Source organism: Ambystoma mexicanum, chromosome 10 (assembly GCF_040938575.1).
Source record: "Ambystoma mexicanum isolate Mex_15411 chromosome 10, UKY_AmexF1_1, whole genome shotgun sequence".
NCBI classification, from domain to species: domain Eukaryota; kingdom Metazoa; phylum Chordata; class Amphibia; order Caudata; family Ambystomatidae; genus Ambystoma; species Ambystoma mexicanum.
The window spans coordinates 693,647,320-693,669,612 of NC_090932.1; the positions used below are offsets into that span (position 1 = coordinate 693,647,320).

A 22,293-nucleotide genomic window follows, 5' to 3' on the forward strand; every position below is an offset into this window, starting at 1 on the left:
TGAACCTATGGTAAATGTATATATTTTGTATCATAGAGTATTGTGCAACAATACTACCTGTTAGATATATTTTTCAGTGTGTCCAAAGGCCTATAATAACGATGTTTGATACTTTTTTCTAATTTGATTTGTGTGCCCATACTGTTTGGACTCGAAGGGCCCTTGACCCACACACTCCTGAGAATAAGTCTGGACTGTTCTCCATTGCTACCTTTCACTATAACCAGGGTGGCCCCCTAAAATCTGTCAACCAGGCCAGATTCAAGAAATCCATTTTAAGTCAGGCTGCAACACAGGCTTCTAGTCACACATTTGCAAAATACTAAAGTCTGGATACCCTCTTTGTCCTGCAGCACATACTTCTCTGACACCAACTAAGTTTGCTCCCCCTCCTCCTGTATCCTAATACTGTTATGGCAGTCTGTCTAAAATGATGAATCTGTCCGAGGACACAAACCATTAACCGATGAAATTACTTGCCTCCGGTAATTTTCATTGATGGGTGTTCCTCACACATTTTCCTCATTGCCCTCTCAGCCCACCCCTCAATAAGGGAGCTCACCCATTGTCATCTCCTTCACTGCTGTGGGGAACCTCACATAATTTGTAATCACCAACGCGACAGAGCACTGGATTAAAAAAATAGTAACTGAGGGTGCATTGCAGGCTATTAGTGCCAACGTCTGGTCTGGACTCTGACACCAGAGTCGCATGGCATCTCTGTCCGTTGTTAAAGGTTTCTGAGATCTACTATGCAGGAATAATGGATCTAACATGAGGAATCCATCGGAGAAACATCAATCAGAAAGAGCATTACTGAAGATAAGTAATTTATTATTTTACCAGATGTTTTCTTTCCTCCGAATGCGTCATTTGCTGAGATCTTGGAAGTACCAGGAGCCGAGGAATTTGATTGTTGAAGCGTAGTTTCAGCTGGGCATGTTTATATCAGTCTATCTGCCTGTGTGTGTTAATTGTGTTTGTTAGTTCCTCTTAACACTTGAATTCTTCAAGTCACAATCTAACTGCATATTCAAAGAAGTATTTAAACTTGTGGTGCTTAACTATGTCTGCAATGCATAAGTTGATGCCAAGGAGTGACTGAGTCAGTCAGTCTTGTGCTTGTATTGGTTTTCATGTGACATTAGATCTTCCCTTTGGTGATGGTCCCACACCTTCTCAAGGTCCAGTTTGTCGGAACATGCTTTCTAAATCCATTTTATGAAAGGTTCTATCACTTCCAGCAAGGTCACTTAATATATGCTAACGAAAATTATTACTGATGATGAACTGATGTATCATTGAAAGTTTGTTCATAAGCTCTGCCATTAGATGTGAGTGAGTTGGCGTTATTTGGTATGATTTTTCAAAGGAGGATTGTTGTGCTCCTATTTCTCATACCGTATGTTCCATTTATAATGAAGTCAGCTTCTATTTTCCGATATGAAAATGTTATTAACTTGTAACCAATATTTTCCGATATGAAAATGTTATTAACTTGTAACCAACTTTCATTATAATTCTTTACAGCCCCTTTTTCTTTCCCTTTGACACACGGCAAATGCTGTTTTATGTAACTGCATTTGATCGAGATCGGGCCATGCAGAGACTACTTGACACCAACCCAGAAATCAACCAGTCTGACTCTCAGGACAGCCGAGTAGCACCAAGGCTAGATAGGAAAAAAGTAAGTGAAATTCTGTAAGAACCAGAAATGCAGAATCTGATTGGTGTATGTAGTATGTGCCACACACGTGAATAAACCATATTCTTTTCTAATGCTTCATTTTCAGTGTCTGTGCTCCAATACTGCAATTACTGCTCTGTGCTTCTTGGTAAAAGAGTGGAATAGACAATTTCTTAAGGCATCTTATAATAGTTATCACTGCTATTAGTGCATAATGCACTTTGTTTTCGAGGCTAGATATTCCTATTCAGAACACATCCATGTCCAGAACTATAGGGTTCCAAACTACTAGACCATCATAAATATGGTGCGCATGATTCACGCAAATGACATGCATGCACAGTGCTCATCCTAAAGATGACCCCCTCACATGTGCCAGTTAACATTTTGAACTTTGACCTCTGAAATATTTTTGGGTAACTTTTTGTGGAAACAAAGGTTTTTACAATATAATTACAATGGCACAGAAACATGCTTTTGAAATGTATCTGTTTGGTTCTGTGTCCAGAGGAATCTCCTCAGGCCTGTGTTCAAGCCCCAAGAACACCACCTACCTGATCAAAGCAGCTTTGCAGTACTTTTTCAAGTGTTCTTAGCCCACCTAGCGTGGCTCACAAAAACAAAATGCTTTGTTCAAATAAAGGAAGTTGACACAAGGGTGGAGTTCTATATGTACTTTTACTATTACAGGTTTAACTAAGAACTTGTATATTTTGTTCCTGAGAGACACATTTCGATAGTGTAAAGGCGCGTTATAAATGCCATATCATACAATTTTGCCCATGCCCTGAAAGTACATCGACCATCAGTATTTTGGCCCCTAAATATCCATGCTATATGGCAGATACAGGCCTATAAAGCCTTATGCTTTACTTCCCTTGTCTTTTTGCTCATTCTTATTGGGGGGACTGATCAGTCTAAAAGACTCCCAGTACTGAGAGACTGTCACTCTTTGGGAATTTCTTGCATTATTACAATTGCACACCTCACCTTAAAGTGATGTGCACTTAGGACACTTTGTATCCTTATTTATTTTTATGTAGTGGCTTTTTAGTTCTTTCTACAATATGCCTAGGATGAGCTAGTGATGCACATATTTTTCTACTGTTTTATACTTTTTGCTCGTGCACTTTTGCATGTAATGTAAATGGCTCCTAAAGGTGGCCAGCACCCTAAGATGGCTGTGCCACAAGATGTATGCTTGTCCTTTGACCATATTGTTCTTTGGCTTGCTTCCTGTCCTCTGTGGTCCAAAAATTGTCATGTATGGGTATCAGTTTCCTGGGGAAAGTTGCAGGTTTCATGAGCAAAGAGGAGATTAGTGTGGGGGCTGGGGACTGTCTGGTCCCAATACACATCGTAGTGCCAGAATTAGTGTTGCTGCGGAGATGTTGTAGCAAGTGACTATCGAGGATTGGATAGCCACTGGCAGTTTGAATTGTGCAAAGCCTTGCCATTTGTGGACCTGGGTGAGCTTTCAAGTCCAGATCTTGGATAAAAGGGGACTCCTTCAGCCATTATTCAGATCATCATTGGAGCCAAGACCTCTTTGAAGAAGGAGCCTGCTGTGGACGCGAGGATGACTCCTGCAGCTGATGAGCACCAACGCAAGTGAAGTCCGAGTTAAGCCCTACTCCTCTGCATGATCCCAAGAGGATCCTCATTGGTTCTTTGACTCCTGCACCATTGGAAATAAACAGCTTCAACCCCTGCTCGAGGATCTGTGCCTTATGAGCCTTTGGAAGTGTCCTGCTCCTGCATTTTCAGCCTTATGGGCCCAACAAAGGCCTTGTAGGGCCTGTTCCATTGTTCACCGACTGAAGATCGCCTATTGCTTCCTGATCGTGGTGACACGTGTTACAACCCTGTTTCTTTGCTCCCTGCATGTCTCCTGAGGTCAGCTGCTCCACAGAAGTCTTCTTCCTTTCATGGCAATGGTGATCAGCTGGACAGTCCCTGGTACTGTAGTACAGGTACAGCAACCGACCAGAACTAAATACTGTGCCCGGAAAAGTCCTCGGGACCCGCAACCCGTGAGCCTACTTTGACCCGACAAGCACAGATGTACTTGGCCCCAACTGATTCCGGAACCCCTGACGGTGGTCTCTGGGGAAAATCTGACTAAGGGAGGAAAGTTTACATACCTGTTTTGTTCCTCATTCTCCATAGGGTTAAATAGGGACCTAGTTGGGCCCTGCTCTTTTTCCTAACATACATTGTGGTGGTCTACTTAAGGATCTTCCCCTGCGCCTTCCCTAGCGTGGTCAGATTGAAAGGGACACTTATCTGAACGTTTCTTAACTTTTGGAAAACTTAATTGCAACCACTTTGTTAATTAAGGCATTGTTCAATCTAGTATTATACCTACCTTAACAGTATATCCTGTGGAACGTGTGACTCTAGGCTATGTGATATATCCAGAGAATTCACCCCTTCTCTCAAAGGAGGACACTCCCCTTTTTTGACTGCAGAGTTGAGCCCTATACTCAAAACACTCCATATGGGATTTGGCAAGCAGGATCTCATTGGGGGTATCCCCCTCAATCCCCCTTAGGGGACAAGGACTCCCATGTCAAGCAATCTGCCATCTTTTTCACACTCCATGTCCAACAGAGTTGTTGCACATATGCAAGTTGATCACATCATTAAAGAAGTGGTCTCTTTTAAAAAATGCTGGGTTTAGTTGGTGACTCCTTAATAAAGCTGAGAATCCATGACCAATGGAACTCTTTCATATTCTCAGTTGAAGAATATAAAGGAAAGTCTCTTACCTGGAGGAGGAGCGGAGCCGCAGTGGAAGAGGACAAACGCCGGAAAAAGAGCAGCAGCAGGAAGACCATGCAGAGCAGGATCCGCTGCTGCCGGCTCTAAGCCGAGATCACCTTGCGGTAGGACCACAACGCATACATTGTGGGCAGAGTGCCACCGTAACTGCCGATTCCAGGAACGCAGGGGATTCCTATCCCTGATGTCTCGGACAGAGAGAGACCGCGTTGTGACCGGGCAGACAAACCGGGCCGAACTGCGGCACCCGAGTGAAGGAGGAAGCCGGTGAACCAAAAGGACGGTTCCCACCCGGAAGGAGCAACCGCCTCCCCAAATGACAAGACCTGCGAGAACACAGGTACGCGGGGCGCAGCGAGCTGAGGAAGGAAGGAGGGCAGCTAAGTTCCATGCAACACCAAAAGAGAACCTCAAAGGTAAACAAGCAGAAGAAATACAAATGGGACCCCGGTGGGCCTACAAGCACTCAGAAACTGAGAGGAAACACCCGAAGGGGGAGAAAAGAATATAAGGCCCAAGAGGGGAGCTATCAGAAACCAAAGAGTAAGCAGCTGGAGGGTTGAACCTAAAACATATAACCTAGGAGGGGGTGACACAAAAACTAATGGAAACACAAACAACCACTAGGATTGTAGTAGAAAGATTCCTAAAGAAGGAAACTTTAACCCAAGGCTGAGTCCAGTCCGGGTTACACCTGGCAGCCACACAATGTGTGGGGAGACCTGTAAGCAATTATATGAGGCAAACTCGCTGTCCCCGTAGGACCACCGACAAGTATAGCCTATCTGATATCCAATCACCCTTGAAGGTTGTACGAAAAACAGGGCACGGAAATTTAAGAGTTACAAGATCAAGTTTGTCGGTTGAAAGACCAACTATCTGAATCGAGCCACTCATTCTGGAATAACCCAGTAGTTTATCCCTTGTGCTCTTGTTAAAAAACATGACTTGCTGATTTGTTGAAGTCTATTGGGCTAGGAATAACTTTTCTTTTGGATTTTGTGCTAACTTCAGGAACACGCTATTTTTGGTTGGAATGGATCCAAAGCCGAGAACCTGAGAATTCAAGAGAGACTTTATCAAGTGACCTTTTTGCAGAGGGGGTTTGCGCACCAAGCAGCAGAAGCCAAGAAAGGGGACCATTTCTATAGGCCAAATCTTTTTCTTTCCAATATTTAGTGGTAGTGCTCGTTCGAGAAGGACAGGTTTGAACAGAGAACTAGTGCGTTTTTATGACATCCTGACAATCACTGTTTATTTTGCAGAAAAGGGAAACTCCACCATAAAGGATTTACTCTCATTGAATAAAATAGTCTTGAAACCAATGATATTCAGTTGTCCGCCTTCTGTCTCAGACTTACCACAGGTACAAGGCAGTCATTCCAGCTCAGGGCTGTACTTGCTAAGAGTTACAAATATAATTCTTGGATTGCTCAGAGGTGTTTTCTGTTTTGCTAATCTGATTACTTTGCTGTTTTTAGTGGCCTTGAATCATCGTTCTTTCTCTCTTCACTCACTTTACTGTGTACAGGTATTGAAAGTCTTCATTATGCTTATGCTCTCTATTGCTTAACTGTTTTTAAGTTAAATTGTTGGGGTTCTAGACAGAACTCCCCTACCCCCTGTGTTTGTGTGCATAAATATACGTGTTGTTTGGTAATGCTTACCTGAGTTTCATTGCTTAGTGTGTATTTTAAAAGCCTAATAAATCATTGTATATGTTTGTACTTCTCTGTCTAACTGGAATTATTGGAGCACTTTTGGTAGGTCTCATTGTAGCCCTAGACTACTCTCATGCCGCTCCTCAGTCTGTCTTGCTGCTCTGTGACCTTCCTTGATTGGGCTCGGCATCAGTGCCTTCCTGTTAGCCATAATAGGTTGGCCTCCCAAAATACTCACCCAGGGTTGATTTTGGAAATCCATCCTAAGAGGTGTTAAGTAAGATTTTCATATCAATGATAAATCTTCCTGATCCTTATGAAAACGTTTTGCTTTGACTAGGTAACTGTTACCTTGTTCCTAGGTCAAGGAGAACCTGTTTCCCCTCTCTCCTGGTCTTTTACTCTTTTTATGGGTGACCTTTTTTATGTCTCTCCATGGTGTATGGATGAAGTTAGTTTCCTACAACCTTTGGACTTAGGCTGGGTTGCCACTATGGTCTCCCCTGTTAATTTCTCTTTCATGTACTTGGGTGAACTACAGTTCCCAAGTGGTAAAGGGGGATTTTCATCCCCTTTTACATTTTATATAGCCCGCCTCTGGATCCAGGATGTCTGGCGGGGGCAGGAAGCAAGGAAGATGCCCGAAACTCCCTGTGATTAGTCTCCTAGGAGACCAGAATGCACTCTTAGGTGATTGGCAGGCTGACAGTCCGGCGAGGATAGCCACCCTGCTGGGTGACTAACAGCTAGGCTGGAATGAATGGGAGAAACCTGCATAAAAGGCGAAGCTTTTTGGCTTGGAAGGCAGAGTCGACCACTGGACGAAGAACTTGAAAAGGACGCCTGCTGCAACTCCTGGACCATTGGTTTGCCCGGTGAAGCCCTGCTGCTGTGCTGAAACTCTAAATTCGTATTGACAGGGAAGCCCCTGCAAGGACGACTGCTCTCTTTTGAGTTGGTGGGACCAATCAACTCCAGACTCAGCCTCCTGGACATCCTCTCGGAGCTGGTTGAAATTCCACTGTAGTTGATGCTGGAACCAAATAGCCAGGGAGAGGAACACCAGATCATGTGTGTTGCCTTTAAGCTGGCCAAGAGCTCCAGGAAGATCCTCCGGACTCCCAGGAAGCAGGACTGACCGAGCCTGAGCCACCTCAACAGAGTGCTGGACCCCAGATGCAAGGAAAGCCCATTTCTACAGCCAGGAACCGCAGTGTTGCTATTTGCGGTAGACGGGAGGAGCTGAAACACTGAAGTGCCACTTGTTTGAAGATTTCCCGTTGCGAGTGGTGACCGTCCCATTGCAGTGCAGGAGTCCTCCCTCTTGTTCCCATGACTGAGGCCCAGGAACACCAGGATCTGCAGAGATGCATAGGAACAGAAGTCATCTGCTGCACTTTTCTTCAACCTTAAAGTACCGTAAAGTCTAAGAGAATTTACCTCTTGTTGTGTAATCTCACTTGTTCTCGTTGGAGACTTGTCTTGGTTGCATCTGTAGAGTTTCTAACAGCTTCTTTACCTCACAAGCCTAATCAGCTTGTGGCCCTACTTTGATTTCTTCTATTCTACAAAGACTTTTAAAACATTGTGCAAGACTTTCTACTTACCTGCAAGAAGTGCTTCAGTTCACCTTGACCTTTGCCAACTTAACATTGGCTGGCCTGGCTCCCTGAATGACTTCACTCCTCTGCTTAAGTGTTGTGTTTTCCTTCCAGGAATGGGTAAACTGACTTTGCATTCGGGGGTTATTTTGAAAGTACTTACCTGCTCAAGAGTAATTGTGTGAATACTTGCCTATTTCTGAATCCTCTTCTCTTTGACACTCCTCAAGGATATTCTAAATGCAACAGTGATATATTATTGTCCCCAGCACCCTAACTATTGAAGTCACCTGTGGGTGTAGGTATTGTCTGTGGGCCATTCCAAAAGGGTATTTGCTGATTTAGAAATTAAGAGTGTGTATTTTGTATATTTGTGTGTTGCTTTATATTGCCCCCTTCTGAAGAAGGCTTACTCCAACTGACTGTTAAATTAATAATTGTTTAATCAAGAAACCTTATGTGTAAGAGTTTATTTGAATAATTGTCACTGTGAATCTTTGTGTAACTCCCCTACAGCTCACATTGACCGATCTTGAGATAAGCCTGGCTGCTCAACACTCTACCAACCTGTGTAGTACAGACTTGTACCAAAGGTTGGGTCACTATTGCAAGGAGGTCAGGGTTGTTGTAGTGCACCCAAAGGGTAATGCATGCAATCTTGCCTAAAACCTTCTCTGTTGTCTTACAGGTGCATTATAGAATTCAAGGGACTGTTGTGCTCCTTTCCTCCTGTTAGAGCGCCTGCCCCACCTTGGAAATTGAACATGGTTACCTCAATTTATGGGCCCCCTTTCAAGTCAATGCACATGTTTTTTACTATCTGGAAGGCTGTCCTTTTGGTTGCCATCACCTCTGCTAGATCTGTGGGGGAAATCCAAGCTCTCTCGTGCAAGCCTCCCTTTTTAGTTTTTCATTAATCCAAGGCGGTTCTTCGCACAAACCTGACTTTCATCATTACACCTTAACAGACCTGTGGTGTTGCCTGTCTTTTTTGGTTTCCCTTCCTCTCCAGCAGAACTCTCTTGGATGTGGTGTGAGCCCTGAAATTCTACGTGTCTTGCACTAAGTTTTCGAAAATCTTTTCAGCTATTTGTGACTTTTTGTCCTTCTAGCATGGACAACACTCTACTCCATTTCCCGTGACTGTCTGCATGAATATCGTACTCTCAATGACTGGCCAACAGGTCTCTTCCTGGCAGTCCTAGAGCTCACTCTACGAGGGCTGTTGCTGCTATGACAGGGTTTCTCTCGGTGTTCCCCCGATGTATATTTGTACAGCTACCACTTGGCGATCGGTGCATTTTTTTTTTAACGAGTTTCTACTGTGTCGACAGGGACTTCCTTTTTGCACCTTTACCTCCATAGATTTCTATGGGACACCCTTTGGTTTGCTTGTGAACTCTGTCCTGATTTTCCGAAGTGAAGTAAAGCCCTCTGCTTTACTTCCCTTGCCTTTCACTCATTGTATGGAAACGGACTAGTCCCTAAGACTGTCTGTACTGCGAAATTTTGTTTCTCTTTTAAGAATTCTTGTAGTTTAGCAATTGCACACATCACCATACATAGAAGTGCAATTAGGATACTTTGTATCCTTATCACTTTTTACCTTTTGGGTTTTTCTTTACTTTTTTATATGTGCCCAGACAAGCTTTTGGTAGCAGTGATCATTTTACTGTTTTTACTATATTTTATTTTTGCACTTTCTCTTTTACTTTTACCTCGATTGGCTACTAAAGGTGGCTAGCACCCAGTGAGGGCTGTGCCATGAGGTTTTTGCTTATTCTTTGGCCATATTGTAGTTTGACTTTCTTCCTGCCCTCTCAGGACAGGAAAATCCATGTATGGTTTTGCACTTTCCTGGGAAAGCTGCTGTGTTTACGGGCTAGTGACCCCTTTGTATTGTGAGTCAGGGGAGAGGGGGCTAGGGACAGTTTGGTCCCAAGCCATATCTCTGGTGCCAGAAAGTCTGTTGCTGGGTATATATAGAAACCAGTGCTTGTCCAGGATTCTCAATCCCTGGCTGTTTGAATGTAGAAGACCCTTCTCACTTACATTGGTGAGCTTGAACCAGCTTCCAGCCCCAAATCTGATTTAAAGGGGGGGCTCCTGCACCCATTCTTGAGACCCACATCGGAGCTAAGATTCCCATGAAGAAGAGCAGCCTGCTGACGACCCGAGGATTATTCCTGCAGCTGAAAAGCATCAACTCCAGTGATTGACCCAGTGAAGCCCTGCACCTCTACCTGACGCTTGTTGGTGCTTTGACCCTTAGACTGGTGAGACTAGTCTCGACCCCTGGTCAAGGATCCATGCCCACAAAGCCTTCGGAAGTGTCCCTGGACTGACCAGCTCCCTCCTGGGCTACCTTGTTGCAGCCATCGCTGTTCCAAGTTGAGCCTTTGAACTTGGTGGGTCCTCAGCTCGTGCCATAAATCACCCGCTCCTGAATTTTCAGCTTCCTATCTTCAAGGGAGGCTGCGCTGGAACCGCTGTTGTCGCCTTGTCTTGGTGACAGTCGCTGGAACCGGTCTTAATCCTGTGTGTTGTCCCAAGGGGGGGGGTCGTCCTGCAGAAGTCTTTTTTTTTTCATCGTTTTGGACCTCCACATTGTTTTGGACCTCCACATTGTTTTGGACCTCCACATTGTTTTGGACCTCCACATCGAAACGGTCCGAATGCAGGAAGTAGCTCTAGCACACGCAATCCCGTGGCCCTCTCCAAATAAAGGAAAGCAGGTTGTGTCCCCAGCAAATTCTGGACGACCCACAGTGTCACCTGGAATAATCAGGGTGGTAAGTAAACCTAGCTGTTCCTATCCTCCATAGGGTATTTTTGGTTGCAACAGCCCTTGGCCCCTTTCTCCCTCTGGCCTGACCTTTTGGTTGTCGACCCTGGGTCAAGGATCCCACCCTAGGGGTCACCTTGGGACTAGGATAGAGAGGAGGACTTACCAGAGTATGGGATGGGGAAAATACTTATTTCACTTTGAAATAGTTTGGAAACTTTCTGAAATGTTTTGAATCACCATCACAGTCCAAAGCATCTTTTCTGAAATCCCTTCCCTGAAATATTGTTAACTGAAACCTGTGACCTTTGGGCACTAGGCACCATACAACTAAGGGCTGGACTTCTTAAGATTGAGGTAACTGTGGTTGGACTGATTCAGTCTATTTTTCGTACATTTTATGGTTTACTTGATGGCTACTACTAAGTGATAATACTCATATGTCCTGTCCCTTTTCCTCCATCCTTGAAAATTGAGCTTCCCCTTATTTGGTACACAGTGCAGGGGCGCGGCCTCAGGTGTGAGAATGCCCTGTCATCCGGCGCCTCAACCCAGTCCCTTTTTCCCCCGCACGGGCGGTGTCAGACCTGGCAACCAGCGCAGAGACTTTAATTTTCAGCGTGCTCCACGTTCTTTGTTTTCAATCTAGTTAACCTCCCTTCGGTGCCTCTCCTCCCCGGATCATGTCGGCGGCAGGAGGATTCACAAGAAGTGCCTCATGCGACTGCTTGGCCGCAGACCCTCATGCACTCTGTCTTGAGTGCTTGTGGCCAGAACACCGCTGGCCCGTGTGCGTGGCTTGCTGCACTCTGTCACATGGCCTCAAAGAATTGATTGTTGCACTAGAGGGAGATCTTCCACACTTCTCCTCCTGCGCACCTTAACGACTTTGTTTCCAGGACCTTTTGTCAAGGCAAGGTTGGCCTTCTGTTCAGCGCGGCTCCTCTGCACACCGACTCCTTCCTGGGAGTTTCCATGGGCAAGGGTTCCTTGGATTCTGGTTCTGGCAGGCCCAAGACCTCTAAGGTTACCGGCTCCCAAGCCGAGGGGCCTGGGGGCTCTTCTAGGCGTTCTGTGAACATACCTGAGGCAGTCAAGGCTACCGGGCTGTCCTCGGAAGGGCGATCAAGTTTGTCCTTCTTAGCCCAAGGGTTCAAGGGATCGTCTGGTGCCACCGGCAAGAGTCGGTCCTTGGCACGATCCAGCACGTCTATGGGTGCAGGAACAGAGGGCGCACAGCCTACGGGAGTTAGCTCCTAGGTTGTGATTCCGGCCATTTCAACAACCTGTCAGTCAGCCAAGGGCTCAGTGCCTACCAGAGTGGTCTCTGAGGTTGACGCTGCTGTTTGGGGACCCAGGAAGTGTCCTATGTCTGATCCTGCAAGTGGCTCAGGGCCTTCGCGCCCTCCTGCCCAGGGCATAGCGCAAAGCCCCAAAATGGCAGATAGGCACGTGGTGGAGCCTGCTGGGCAATTGGCTATTTTGGATTCAACCCAGGGCATGCCCGTGCTATCACCCATTGAATGGGCCTTGCAAGAAGGTCCCAGTCCCCTTCCCTCAAGTAGCAGTGGCAGACTGTATGGTACAGGCTTCTGGTCTCCTCAGGGGTACATCTACCCATCGCAGCCTTATGGCTACATGTCTCAAGCGCTTTGACCAGGAGCGATGGCCCAGTGCTTTGGAGGGTTGGGCCCCTAGTTATCCGGCGACTAGCGAGGATCGCTTCGTAGAGCTCTTCCTCCTCCTTATAATTCCCCTCAGATGATGGGGCTCCTGAAGTATATCTTGAAGGAGGTGATCCGCAGGTGGTGCCTCCTCCTCCTCCTCTGGGTCCTCTGCCTGTTCCTCCAGTGCTACCGGTGCCAGTGCCTGTCCCTCCCCCGGTCCAGGCCCTACCAGTTGTTGAGACCCCTACACCTCCTGTACCACTAACGCCTGCCCCTCCACAGCCGTTGGACACGTCTTTGGCCCTGGACCTAGTGGGGGACCCCGCCGGCACCTGTGTCCCAAGGCCTGGACGCTCCTCGGTCTGTAAAAAATGGGTCAGGGGTAGTCATGACGACGATGAAGCCCAGGATGGTGAAGCCTTGGCATCCGTTAAGGCCTTTCATGACCGCCTTCAGGACCTGGCAGTTATTGGGGGTCCCTCTGCCAGAGTAAGCGCCCCCAGGAGTCAGGAGTGCCAGCAGAGGTCTTGGGTAAGCTCACCACGTTCGGGTCTGGCATTCCTCTCGAGAAGCATGTCCTGCAGGTGGTGCAAAAGGTCTGAGAGAAGCCCAGGGCCAACACCTAGATGAAGAAGAGGTTGGGCAGCAGGTTCAGGCTGACCGAAGGGGAGCCAATCTCCCTGTCCTCCCACCTGTAGCTGCATTCTTCAGTGGTGGCTGCGGCCTCATTGTATTCTAAACCATTGTCTTCCTCCACGGGAGCCACCTCCAGTTGTCTTTCGAAGGAGGACAAGGTCCTCGAGTCTATGGGAAAGCACAGTTCTCCCATCTCAGCACTGCATCTGCGGCAAAGCCAATGCAGACGCCCTGTTGGCTGTGGCTAACCAGAAGCTGTGGATGAAGCTCTGGAAATTTCTGCCCGACCTCCCTTCAGACAAGCAAGCCTCCTTCAAGGCCAGTCTGGCAGATGCCCGGGCCATTGCTCAAGACCTCATGAAGTCTTCGTTCTCCAACCGATGACGAGTTGACAAAGAAGAAAACCTCCACTCAAACTGCAAAGTCCTTGGCCATCCTGACAAAACCTGGACAGAAATCCTTCGCTCAGTCCCAGGGCAGGACCGAGTACAAACCCTGTGCTTTCTCTGGGTTCAAGGGGTTTCGGGACCGTGGTACACAGAGGTCTAACGGGTCACCCAGCGACAACAGGAGGAAGCAGCAGAGGATTTTGCGTGGGTTTTTCTGCTTCCCTTTCTCTGCCCCCTCCGCTGACACCAAGAAGCAGTGACTTCACGGTCAGGGAACACAGCTCACCAGTGGGGGGAGGGGGGGGGGGGCGAATTGGCTCTTTTCCAGGACACCTGGAAGCATGTCTTCAGCAACCCATGGATCCTATCCGTAGTCTCCATTGGCTTCAGTCTTCCTCAGTCATCTTCTCCTCCTCTTAGTCAGATCAGGTCCCTGGCTATTTTACGGGAGGTCCTTTCACTCTTGGAGATGCAGGCAATTGAACCGGTTCCTCTTTCAGATAGGGGCTCCCGTTTCTAATCCAGGATTTCTGTGGTACACGAGAACAACCAGGGTGACCTGAGGGTTGTCCTGGACCTGTCATTTCTAAATCTGTCTTTACTGCTGCAACGCTTCAAAATTATTAGTCCTGCGCACATACCCGACTGTGTGCAGGGTACTGAATGTGTTCCCTGGACCTCAAGGATGCGTACCTGCATATACCCATCTACCAACCGCATCAAAAGTTTCTTCGATTCACGATTGTTGTACCACTGTCAGTACAAGCTGCTGCCCTTCGGCCTGAACTCGGCCCCTCGTGTCTTCACAAAGTTGATCAATGCAATGGCGGGAGGGCCATCATCTGTACCCTTATTTGAATGACTTGCTTGTGAGGTCGGGGTCACCCGAGTGGGTGTTGCACTCCTGCCAGAGATTGGCGGATATCCTTCATCAGCTGGGGTTCTCCCTCAACCAGAGGAAGTCAAGGTTGTGCCCATCTCAGGATCTGCTCTTCCTAGGGGTGCATTGGGACAGTACGGTTCAGTGGGTCTTCCCTATGACAGAGAGGCACCTGTCCCTCTGCAAGGCATGGTGGTTCCAGCATATTCTGGGCCTGCTGACCTCCTGCATGCTCATTGTACAGCACGCTCGCCTCAAGATGAGGCGCCTCAACCTGCACCTGGCGGCCATTTGGGATCAGGAGATGGGAGTCTCAGTCGGACAGGATCCCAATACCACTGCCCTTACTACCCAATCTTCGCTGGTGGATGGTAGATGCCAATGTTTCAGTGGGAGCCCTGTTCACCGGACCAGAGCCTACACTGGTGGTGAAAACGGACTCCCCTCTTTCGGGCTGGGGGCAGGGGGGCTACACGATGGCACATTATCAACAACAGAAGCCCTCCTGCATATCAGTTTGATCAAGCTCAGTGCAGTGGGCATGGCCCTCAAGGTGTTTTTGCCCCTCATCAAGGACGAGTCGGTTCTGGTCAGGACGGACAATTCTACTATGTTGTTTTACCTGACCAAACAGGGTGGCACTCCCCCATGCCCCTAAACACTCCCCCTGCCCCCTGACTCTGCATGGAGGCGGTATCCATCTGGGAATGGTCCCTGACTGAGGGGTTTTGGATTTCAGCGTTCCATCTCCAGGGGGACAGCAATGCAGAAGCGGACCATCTGAACCGCTTGGGGTTCAACACCTATGAGTGGGAGTTGCACACTGACTCCTTGTTGCCCCTGTTCCAGCGTTGGTGGGTCAGTGGACCTGGATTTGTTTGCATCCCCTTGGAATTCCAAGTGCACCCAGTTTGCCTCATGGGCAGGACAGGGTCGGGGGAGTCTCTGGGAGATGCCTTCCAGATCTGTTGCCATGGCTGTAGGTGTTATGTGTTCCCACCCCCACCCCTCTCCTCCACTGAGGGCTGTGGCGGATTGCAGCCTCATCCTGATTGCCCCCCCCCATCCTGATTGCCGCCCCCCAGAGGTCTTGGAGACCATGGCTTTCGGATCTGCTGCAGTTGTGCTCCCAGGGTCCCGTCCACCTTCCGATCTCCAGCAGGGGATTCCTGACGCAGCAGGACAGGGCAGTGGAACATCTGGACCTGGCCAAGCTGGCGCTGGCGGCCTGGTTCCTGACCAGCTGATGCTTCAACATGCTCCATTTTCAGATGACAACTGGGACATCATTCATCAGGCCACAAGGCCCTCGACTCGGTCCCAGTATAATAGTAAATGGACTAGGTTTTGCCATTGGGCTCATGACAAGGGTCTGGACCCGGTGACCTGTCCTCTGGAGACGTACCGGGTTGTCTAGGCTATTTCCGCCGGGGCATAGACCGCACCCAATCTGGCACCTCAATGTGCAAGACTTTCGAGCCGATGGCCTCTATGGACATCGGCTTGGTGACACTAAAGACAGTTTTACTGGTGGCTCTCACCTCTGCGTGCAGAGTTGGTGAGCTGCAGATGTTATCCTCATGCGTGCCCTTCACCACGTTTCACAGTGACAAGGTCATCTTGCGCACACTCGCCCAAACCTCTTACCAAAATGGTATCTCCATTTCATCTGAATCAAGTGATCTGCCTACTGGTGTTCTTCCCAAACCCGCAGTCAGAGGCAGAGAGGGCCCTTCATTCCTTGGACCTCAAGAAGGGTGTCATGTTTTCTCACTCAGATGAAATCCTTCAGGAAGTCTGAGGCATTGTTTGTGACTTTTGGGGGCTCCTCCCCCTTCCCACAGGATTTCAAGGCTTCCATTGCCCGTTGGATGATTCAGGCCTTTCGGAGGCATACACGGCCATGGTTGGACCTTTTTCTAAGGGGATTCATGCTCGCACGGTCAAAGCCAAGTCTGTCACGTTTCAGAGACATGCTTCTTGGGATGTCATCAGCAATCTGCTACTTGGGCCATTCAATCGGCCTTCTGTAAACACTACTCGCTGGACACCAGCTCCAGGCGTGATGCAGAGTTTGGTCAGGTGGCTCTGAAGAGCCTTTTCCCTTCGTCTGATATGAGTTCGGCTAGCACCGCTCCACCCGATGTTCTTGTTGGGTGGAATCACCCATAAGGATGGAGGAAAGGGGACGGGACGTACGAGTAATTAAAGTTACTCACTGTGGTGATTTGAGTACTCCTAGTCCATAGTTTCCTTTCCTCCATCCGTCCCACCCGTATTCCCCCGCTAGTATGCCAATGACTAATATATAATGAGCTTAGCCAGGTATCTAAGCGTTCGATGTGTTCAAAGGGGACTGAGGTGAGGCGCCGGAGGGCAGGGCGTGGGTGGGGCGTTCCCACTCCTGACGCTGCGCAATACTAAATTTAAAGGGGAAGCTCGATTTTTCGCTGCGTTGGGTTCCGCTAACTTCGCCATGTTGGGTGACGCCCACAAGGATGGAGGAAAGGGAACTTTGGACTACGAGTCCTCTAGTCACTTCGGTGAGTAACTTTAATTATTCCCACAATGCAGTTGCTCCCCAGTGATCTGTGTCTTACTGCACAATAGCATTGGGCGAATTGCCCTGAATGGACTACAGTTGCTGTCTTCTGTTGACTTAATACACACTCCTGAAATTGGATGAGTCGGACCATTCATGAATATAAATGAGCCCGGGAGTTTGATGCTCCAAGCCAAGCTAACCATACTTGAAAGGCCACAATTTATATATCTAGTTGGAGGCTTCACATTAAGTAACTCATTTGCCCCCACCCCAGGGGCGAGGCTACATGCATTGTGGCCGCAAAAGCTGGAAATACCACAGGCACTGGGTGCCAATGCAGCTGCCCTTCCTTCCTAGCCCCTGACTTGTGATCTGTCCTGTCAGTTATGTATTTTAAAAAACGATGTCGGAAGTCTTTGTTGATGTTGCGTGTCCTTAACACTGCCTCATAATTCTTAAATTGTCTCTACTGCGCATTGCTACGAATGTAGGCTCAACATGGCTCCACTCAGGGTCCATCGCTCTTCAAAATGACCTTGTGGTGGTTGTTTCAGTGATTGCTGATGAAGCTGGTGAATTTTAAGCATAGGGACCTGAAATAGTCACTCTGCCTCATTCAGTGTCTGGCGAGTGCCATCTAGACTGCTGATGGTGGCTGTGTCCCGCAATCTTTTACCCTCTATGAACATATCTAAAAGCATTGCTAAGACCCCATCCTGAGCTTCAGCTTTTTCCAGATTAATTCCCCAGCATCAGAGGGACATTAAGCAACTCTGTTATAGACAGTGTTCTTTTTTCAAACCCCTCGCAATGCTTCTCTTCCTCAACATCTCTACAAAGCTGGCCACTCTCTTCAATCCCAGCTTATAAACTCCAACTATTAATAGAGAATCATTTTTCTATCGATACTTTAAGAAAACACATTGACAAAATCGAATTAACGCTGTGCAGGTCTGGAGCACCCAGTCAAAATCTTCATCCAGCAAGTTGCAGTGTGGACATTGAGCGAGTCTGATTTGAAGTATTTTGACTAGTATAATGTGAGATCTTTATTGTAACGCACCAGTTCTAGGACAGTTGGATACTTTTTTAGTGCTACGTTCCGTTCTCATTGACCACATCTCTGTGATTTCTTCTTGAAGAAAACAGAAGCAGGCTGACCCCCAGGCAGGCAGACTACCTGGATCTCAGTACCCATTTTGACAGATGGCACAGCGAATGCGCCATATACCAGAGATAGTTCAATGATTTCTATTAAAGATTTCAAAGAGCGCTAGGGCCATCCCTTCCTCTTTCTCAACTTGATGTCAAATTTTCTACCCTAACCCAGGCATCCCTACTTCCCAAGTGAGTAGATGGAGAATATTGACCCCCTACTGTCTAATTTCTAGATAGCTGGTCGTGATAGTCTAGTGGCAGTTGCCTCCTCCATTCAGGCTCTCTGAGGGACTTCTTAGACCAGGAGTCTGCAAGCGTTGGCTCTCCAGGTGTTTTAGAATACAACTCCCCATCTACCCTAGCATATCATGGGAGTAGAAGTTCAAAACATCTGGAGAGCCAACGGTTACAGACCCCTAATCTAGACTTACTAAACTATCAGTTGGCGAGTGTTTACCAGAGGAGCGGGGATATGCCTTCACTCTGCCTGACTTGGTCTTTTTCCTTTCGTGCCTTGTTGTTCCTCTCCCTCTCTGTTGGGTAAGAATTGGTGTAGTAACACTGTGACTACACAACACTTATCTGCTTGGTATTAGGTAACCCACATTTTGGTATAGTTCTGTACTACACAAGTTGGTAGTGTGACTGAGCAGCCAGGCCTATCCCAAGAGGGGTAAATTTGAGTTGTAGAGCTGTAGCAATGAAAATCGTAAATACAGGTAAAGAAGTAACACTTACACTCAAGTTTTCAATTATAAATAATGATTTATTTAGTTAACATCAATTTCTAAGTAAGCATTTGTTAAAAAGGCAATTTATGTAAAAAGGTAACTATACTTTAAAATACTTTTCTGGATCAGCACAAGTTAGTGGATACTCTTTAGATATACTTTTTTACAGACTTCCTGCACCCTGAGGTGACTTCATTCACAAGGACAGTAATGGCATTTATATATCACACTGAATACACTTTGCAGATTCTGAGGTTGCAGAAAGGTTTAGGGAAGGAAAAAGGTTAAACAGGTTCTCAGTATAGGTGAGGACACTTAAATGGTCCAATGAGATCTAGTAAAGCCTTTCCCAGCAGTAACAGTGTAAAACAAGTTACCACTTGCACTTGCAAATTGCTGGCTGCATTACCACTGTTTGTTGACTTTATTATGTATTTATTTATTTTATTTATTATTATTTATCTGTTTCTCCTCTGCTTCGCACTTTCCACCTCTCCCCCCTCCATGCACTTTTCCCCTCCCCCCGCTGCCATGCACTTGCGCGTTCTCAATGTCACTGGGCCTTGTAAGATCGCTGTTTTGTTCTCCCCTGTTCCCCTCCCTTGCCTTGTCGCGCTCTGAAACATTTGTGTACGAGCGCGACAGAAATAAAATGTCAATCAATCAACCTACAAGGGACAGAAATATCAGTCAATGTACTAGAAGAGTCTGCAGGGAGCCAGGACAGCCAAAATCAATTGGAGCACAGTCTATGGAGCTGAGGCATTTTTTAGATAAAAGTTTTGCACAAAGTTATAGAGTTTGAAGAAATCACTTGGATAAGCTAATGTAATTCCCAACTGAGAAGAACACAGCTAAAAAGACACTGAGGTAAGTGCCCCACGTCTAAACAGTACCTCTGGTTAGAAGAAGAGTGGTCCAGCTGGATTCTGTCCTGTTGCAGCGATGCAGACCCTGGGTTCCTGCGCCTCAGTCGTGGGGACAAGAAGGAGGACGTGTGAAGGGCTCCTGTGGCAGCAATTTCAAGGTCGTCGGCAGATACAGGCCCTTTTCGGTTCAGCAGCACTTCGCTGTCCCAGCGCTTGGTAAACAGCACCATATCAGATACCGGTTGGACTGCCTTCACTCCTTTGGTCCTGCACTCTGGTGAGGGGGACTCAAGCGCTGGTCATCCTGCTTCTGGAGTGTCCTTAGACTCCTGGAGCTTCTGGACGGATTTTAGATTTTGCACTCGACTAAGGATTTCTCAACCCCTGGCACTCGGCTCTTGCAGCAGCGAAGTAGTACTGCCAATCAGGAAGATGGTCCAGTGGAGTTCGTCTCGGGGTTAGTTGGTCCCACTAGCCCAAGGCAAGAAGTATTCCCTTCCAGAGCTTCGCTGTTGAGTTTTAGCACAGCAGCACGGCTTCACCAGGCAATTCAAAGGTCCAGGAGGATTGTTGGGGAGAATTCTCATTCAATGGCTAATTTCCCTTACCTAGTAAGTCCCCCAGCAGCTTTGCTGGATCTCTGGAGTTCATTTGTTTCCACTTGGTAAGAGTGTACCCCTTTTTCCCCCACTCTTACCTGTATTTTGCCATGTGTATTTCATCTGTTTTTATGATTGTGGACTCTGGAGTACACCACTTCAGTAGCCCCCTTATTTTGTGTGTTACACAGCACCTTCAGTGCAGTGACACACGGTTGACTTTTAGACTTCCCCACCGACTCCATTTCTGAGGCAGACTACTGTCCTCCAGAAAAGAGTAAAGTTGCCATTAACTTTACTTAGTCATTTAACCACAGATCCAGTACACCCCTTCTTACATGGAGTACTGGAAAGGATTAATCCTTAGCCCTTTTTATCTGTACCTCCTAGAGCATTTTTTCGCTCTTAACATTTAGACTTGGCTGGTGGCAGTGGCATCTACCCTAACTTTTCTACCGCGATTATACTAGATAAACGTGGTATTGTTTTAGACTATTATATTAGCCTCGAACTTAAACCCGCTTGACCAAATACTTTTTCTTTTGGCGCCATTTCTTTTTGTTAAAGTCCTCCTTGTGTTTTACTTTGCGCGGCAAACCAGTTTTGCCTTCTTTGTTCACTGTCTTTTGTCGGGCTTCTGCCAAGAAGCCCCCTTCTAGGCACCTGGGTGTCTAGGTGGGCTGAATGTGAGGGAGGGTTGTAGTCGCCCCCTGCACAGGGTATCCTAGGAAACCCAAGTCGCACTTTGCCATGATTGGCTGAGGTGGTTGTCCAGGCCGGACAACCCCCCTGCTGCGTGATTGACAGCCAGGCTGTGTGAATGGGGGATTTCCGCATAAAAGGCACGTCTCTTGGGCTAGAAGACAATCGCCACTGGAACTACAAGGAACCGAAGAGAAGCGGAGAAGAAGTCGACTGCTGCAACTATCCAATCCCAGTGAAGCCCTGCTGCAGTCCTGAGCTATCTACCCTTCGACGACCAGAGAAGATCCAGTCCGGAGTAGTCTTCCCTTGAGCTTGGTGGGGATAACCAGCTCATCTTCTACAGCCAGAGAATCCTCTTCATGGTCGTAATCGCTGCACACTGCTGTAGTGGTCCGAATAGCCATCTGAAGAGCCTCTCCTGTTTTTAAGGAGCACACCTTTTATTCACCGTCGCTGCTGCCGGCTTCATCCCTGTGTGGTGCAGAACCCTCCAGACGTCCTCCTTCGGATCAAAGCTCCAGGAACCGAGGGTCTGCAGGAAGCAACCAGGAACAACTGTCGTGGCACCAGCTTCTTCCTTGAATAAGGTACTGTGTTCTGCCCGAGGAATCTGGGGTGAATCCCTGTTCTTCGCCTCCAAGGCTTGCCCTGGTCTTCCCTCCTTCTTATAACTTTTGCTTCCTCTGATGACAATATCTAAGTACTCCTGGCTATGCTGAATCGTGAACGATCTGACTGTGTGATCTGCGACAACAGGAACCCGGTTCCACTTGACACTGGCTCCGGCCTATTGACTTTTGAATTTCTGTCTAAGAGTGTTCATTGATTCTGTCTGTCTTGACAAAAGTATTGCCTATGATTTTTGCCCCCAACTCTCTCTGGGTATCTCAGGTGCTAAGTGTGTATTCACAGTAACGTCTTTTGTTTCAGAACACCGGTCCGCTAAAACACAGGGTACTTAACTTGAAGTATACCGTACAAAGTGAATTGGTTAGTTGTAGTGTATTTTCTCCAGCATTGGATCTTCATGGATTCACATGCTTAGAATATTCCCCGTCGACATACTGGGAACCCTCGGTACGCTTATGAAGCAGTTTCCCATAGGAAAACGTTCGACACTTTTGTGTCCTATCTACGTTGTTTTGGGCCCGGGCACGAATGCCCCACTAGGATGTAGTGGTATAAATGCCCCACCTCGCGGCTCCCTTCAGATTTCAACTGTCTCCAAAGTAGTGGGAGCACCTCGTGTAGTCTTCTATTTTGTCTAGGTTGTACTGTTGGAGTTTCTCCTGATGTCAGGGAAAAGCGCTGTTCCACCCGTGCGCTATGTGCGGGTTGAAGGTGGTGTACGAGGGGGACGGACATATGGTTTGCATATATTGTCTACACCATCATTCGGCAGACAAGTGCGACATATGTAAGGGCTTCTCCCAGAAGAGACTTAAAGATCGAAGTCGAAGACTTGTGACATGGTTAAACGATGGAGCTGGGGCATACCCGCCTTCGGAGGTGGGCTCCACGCGCAGCATGGCTTCAGTGTCAAAATCTTCAGGGGCCCCGCGCTGCTAGACATCGTCGGAACCCGCGGTGAAGAAA

The 22,293-nt window shown here is 47.5% G+C and overlaps 1 protein-coding gene across 6 annotated transcripts in view; it reads left to right on the forward strand.

Moving 5' to 3' along the window:
• The window catches only part of TRIP12 (thyroid hormone receptor interactor 12), a 2,051,777-nt gene that overhangs the window by 1,801,829 nt on the left and 227,655 nt on the right, over nucleotides 1-22,293 (forward strand). For all 6 annotated transcript variants that reach the window (XM_069618297.1, XM_069618300.1, XM_069618299.1 and 3 more), the window contains one exon: nucleotides 1,531-1,687. In XM_069618297.1, coding sequence (XP_069474398.1) covers nucleotides 1,531-1,687 — 157 coding nt within the window. The remainder of the gene's footprint in view (nucleotides 1-1,530; nucleotides 1,688-22,293) is intronic.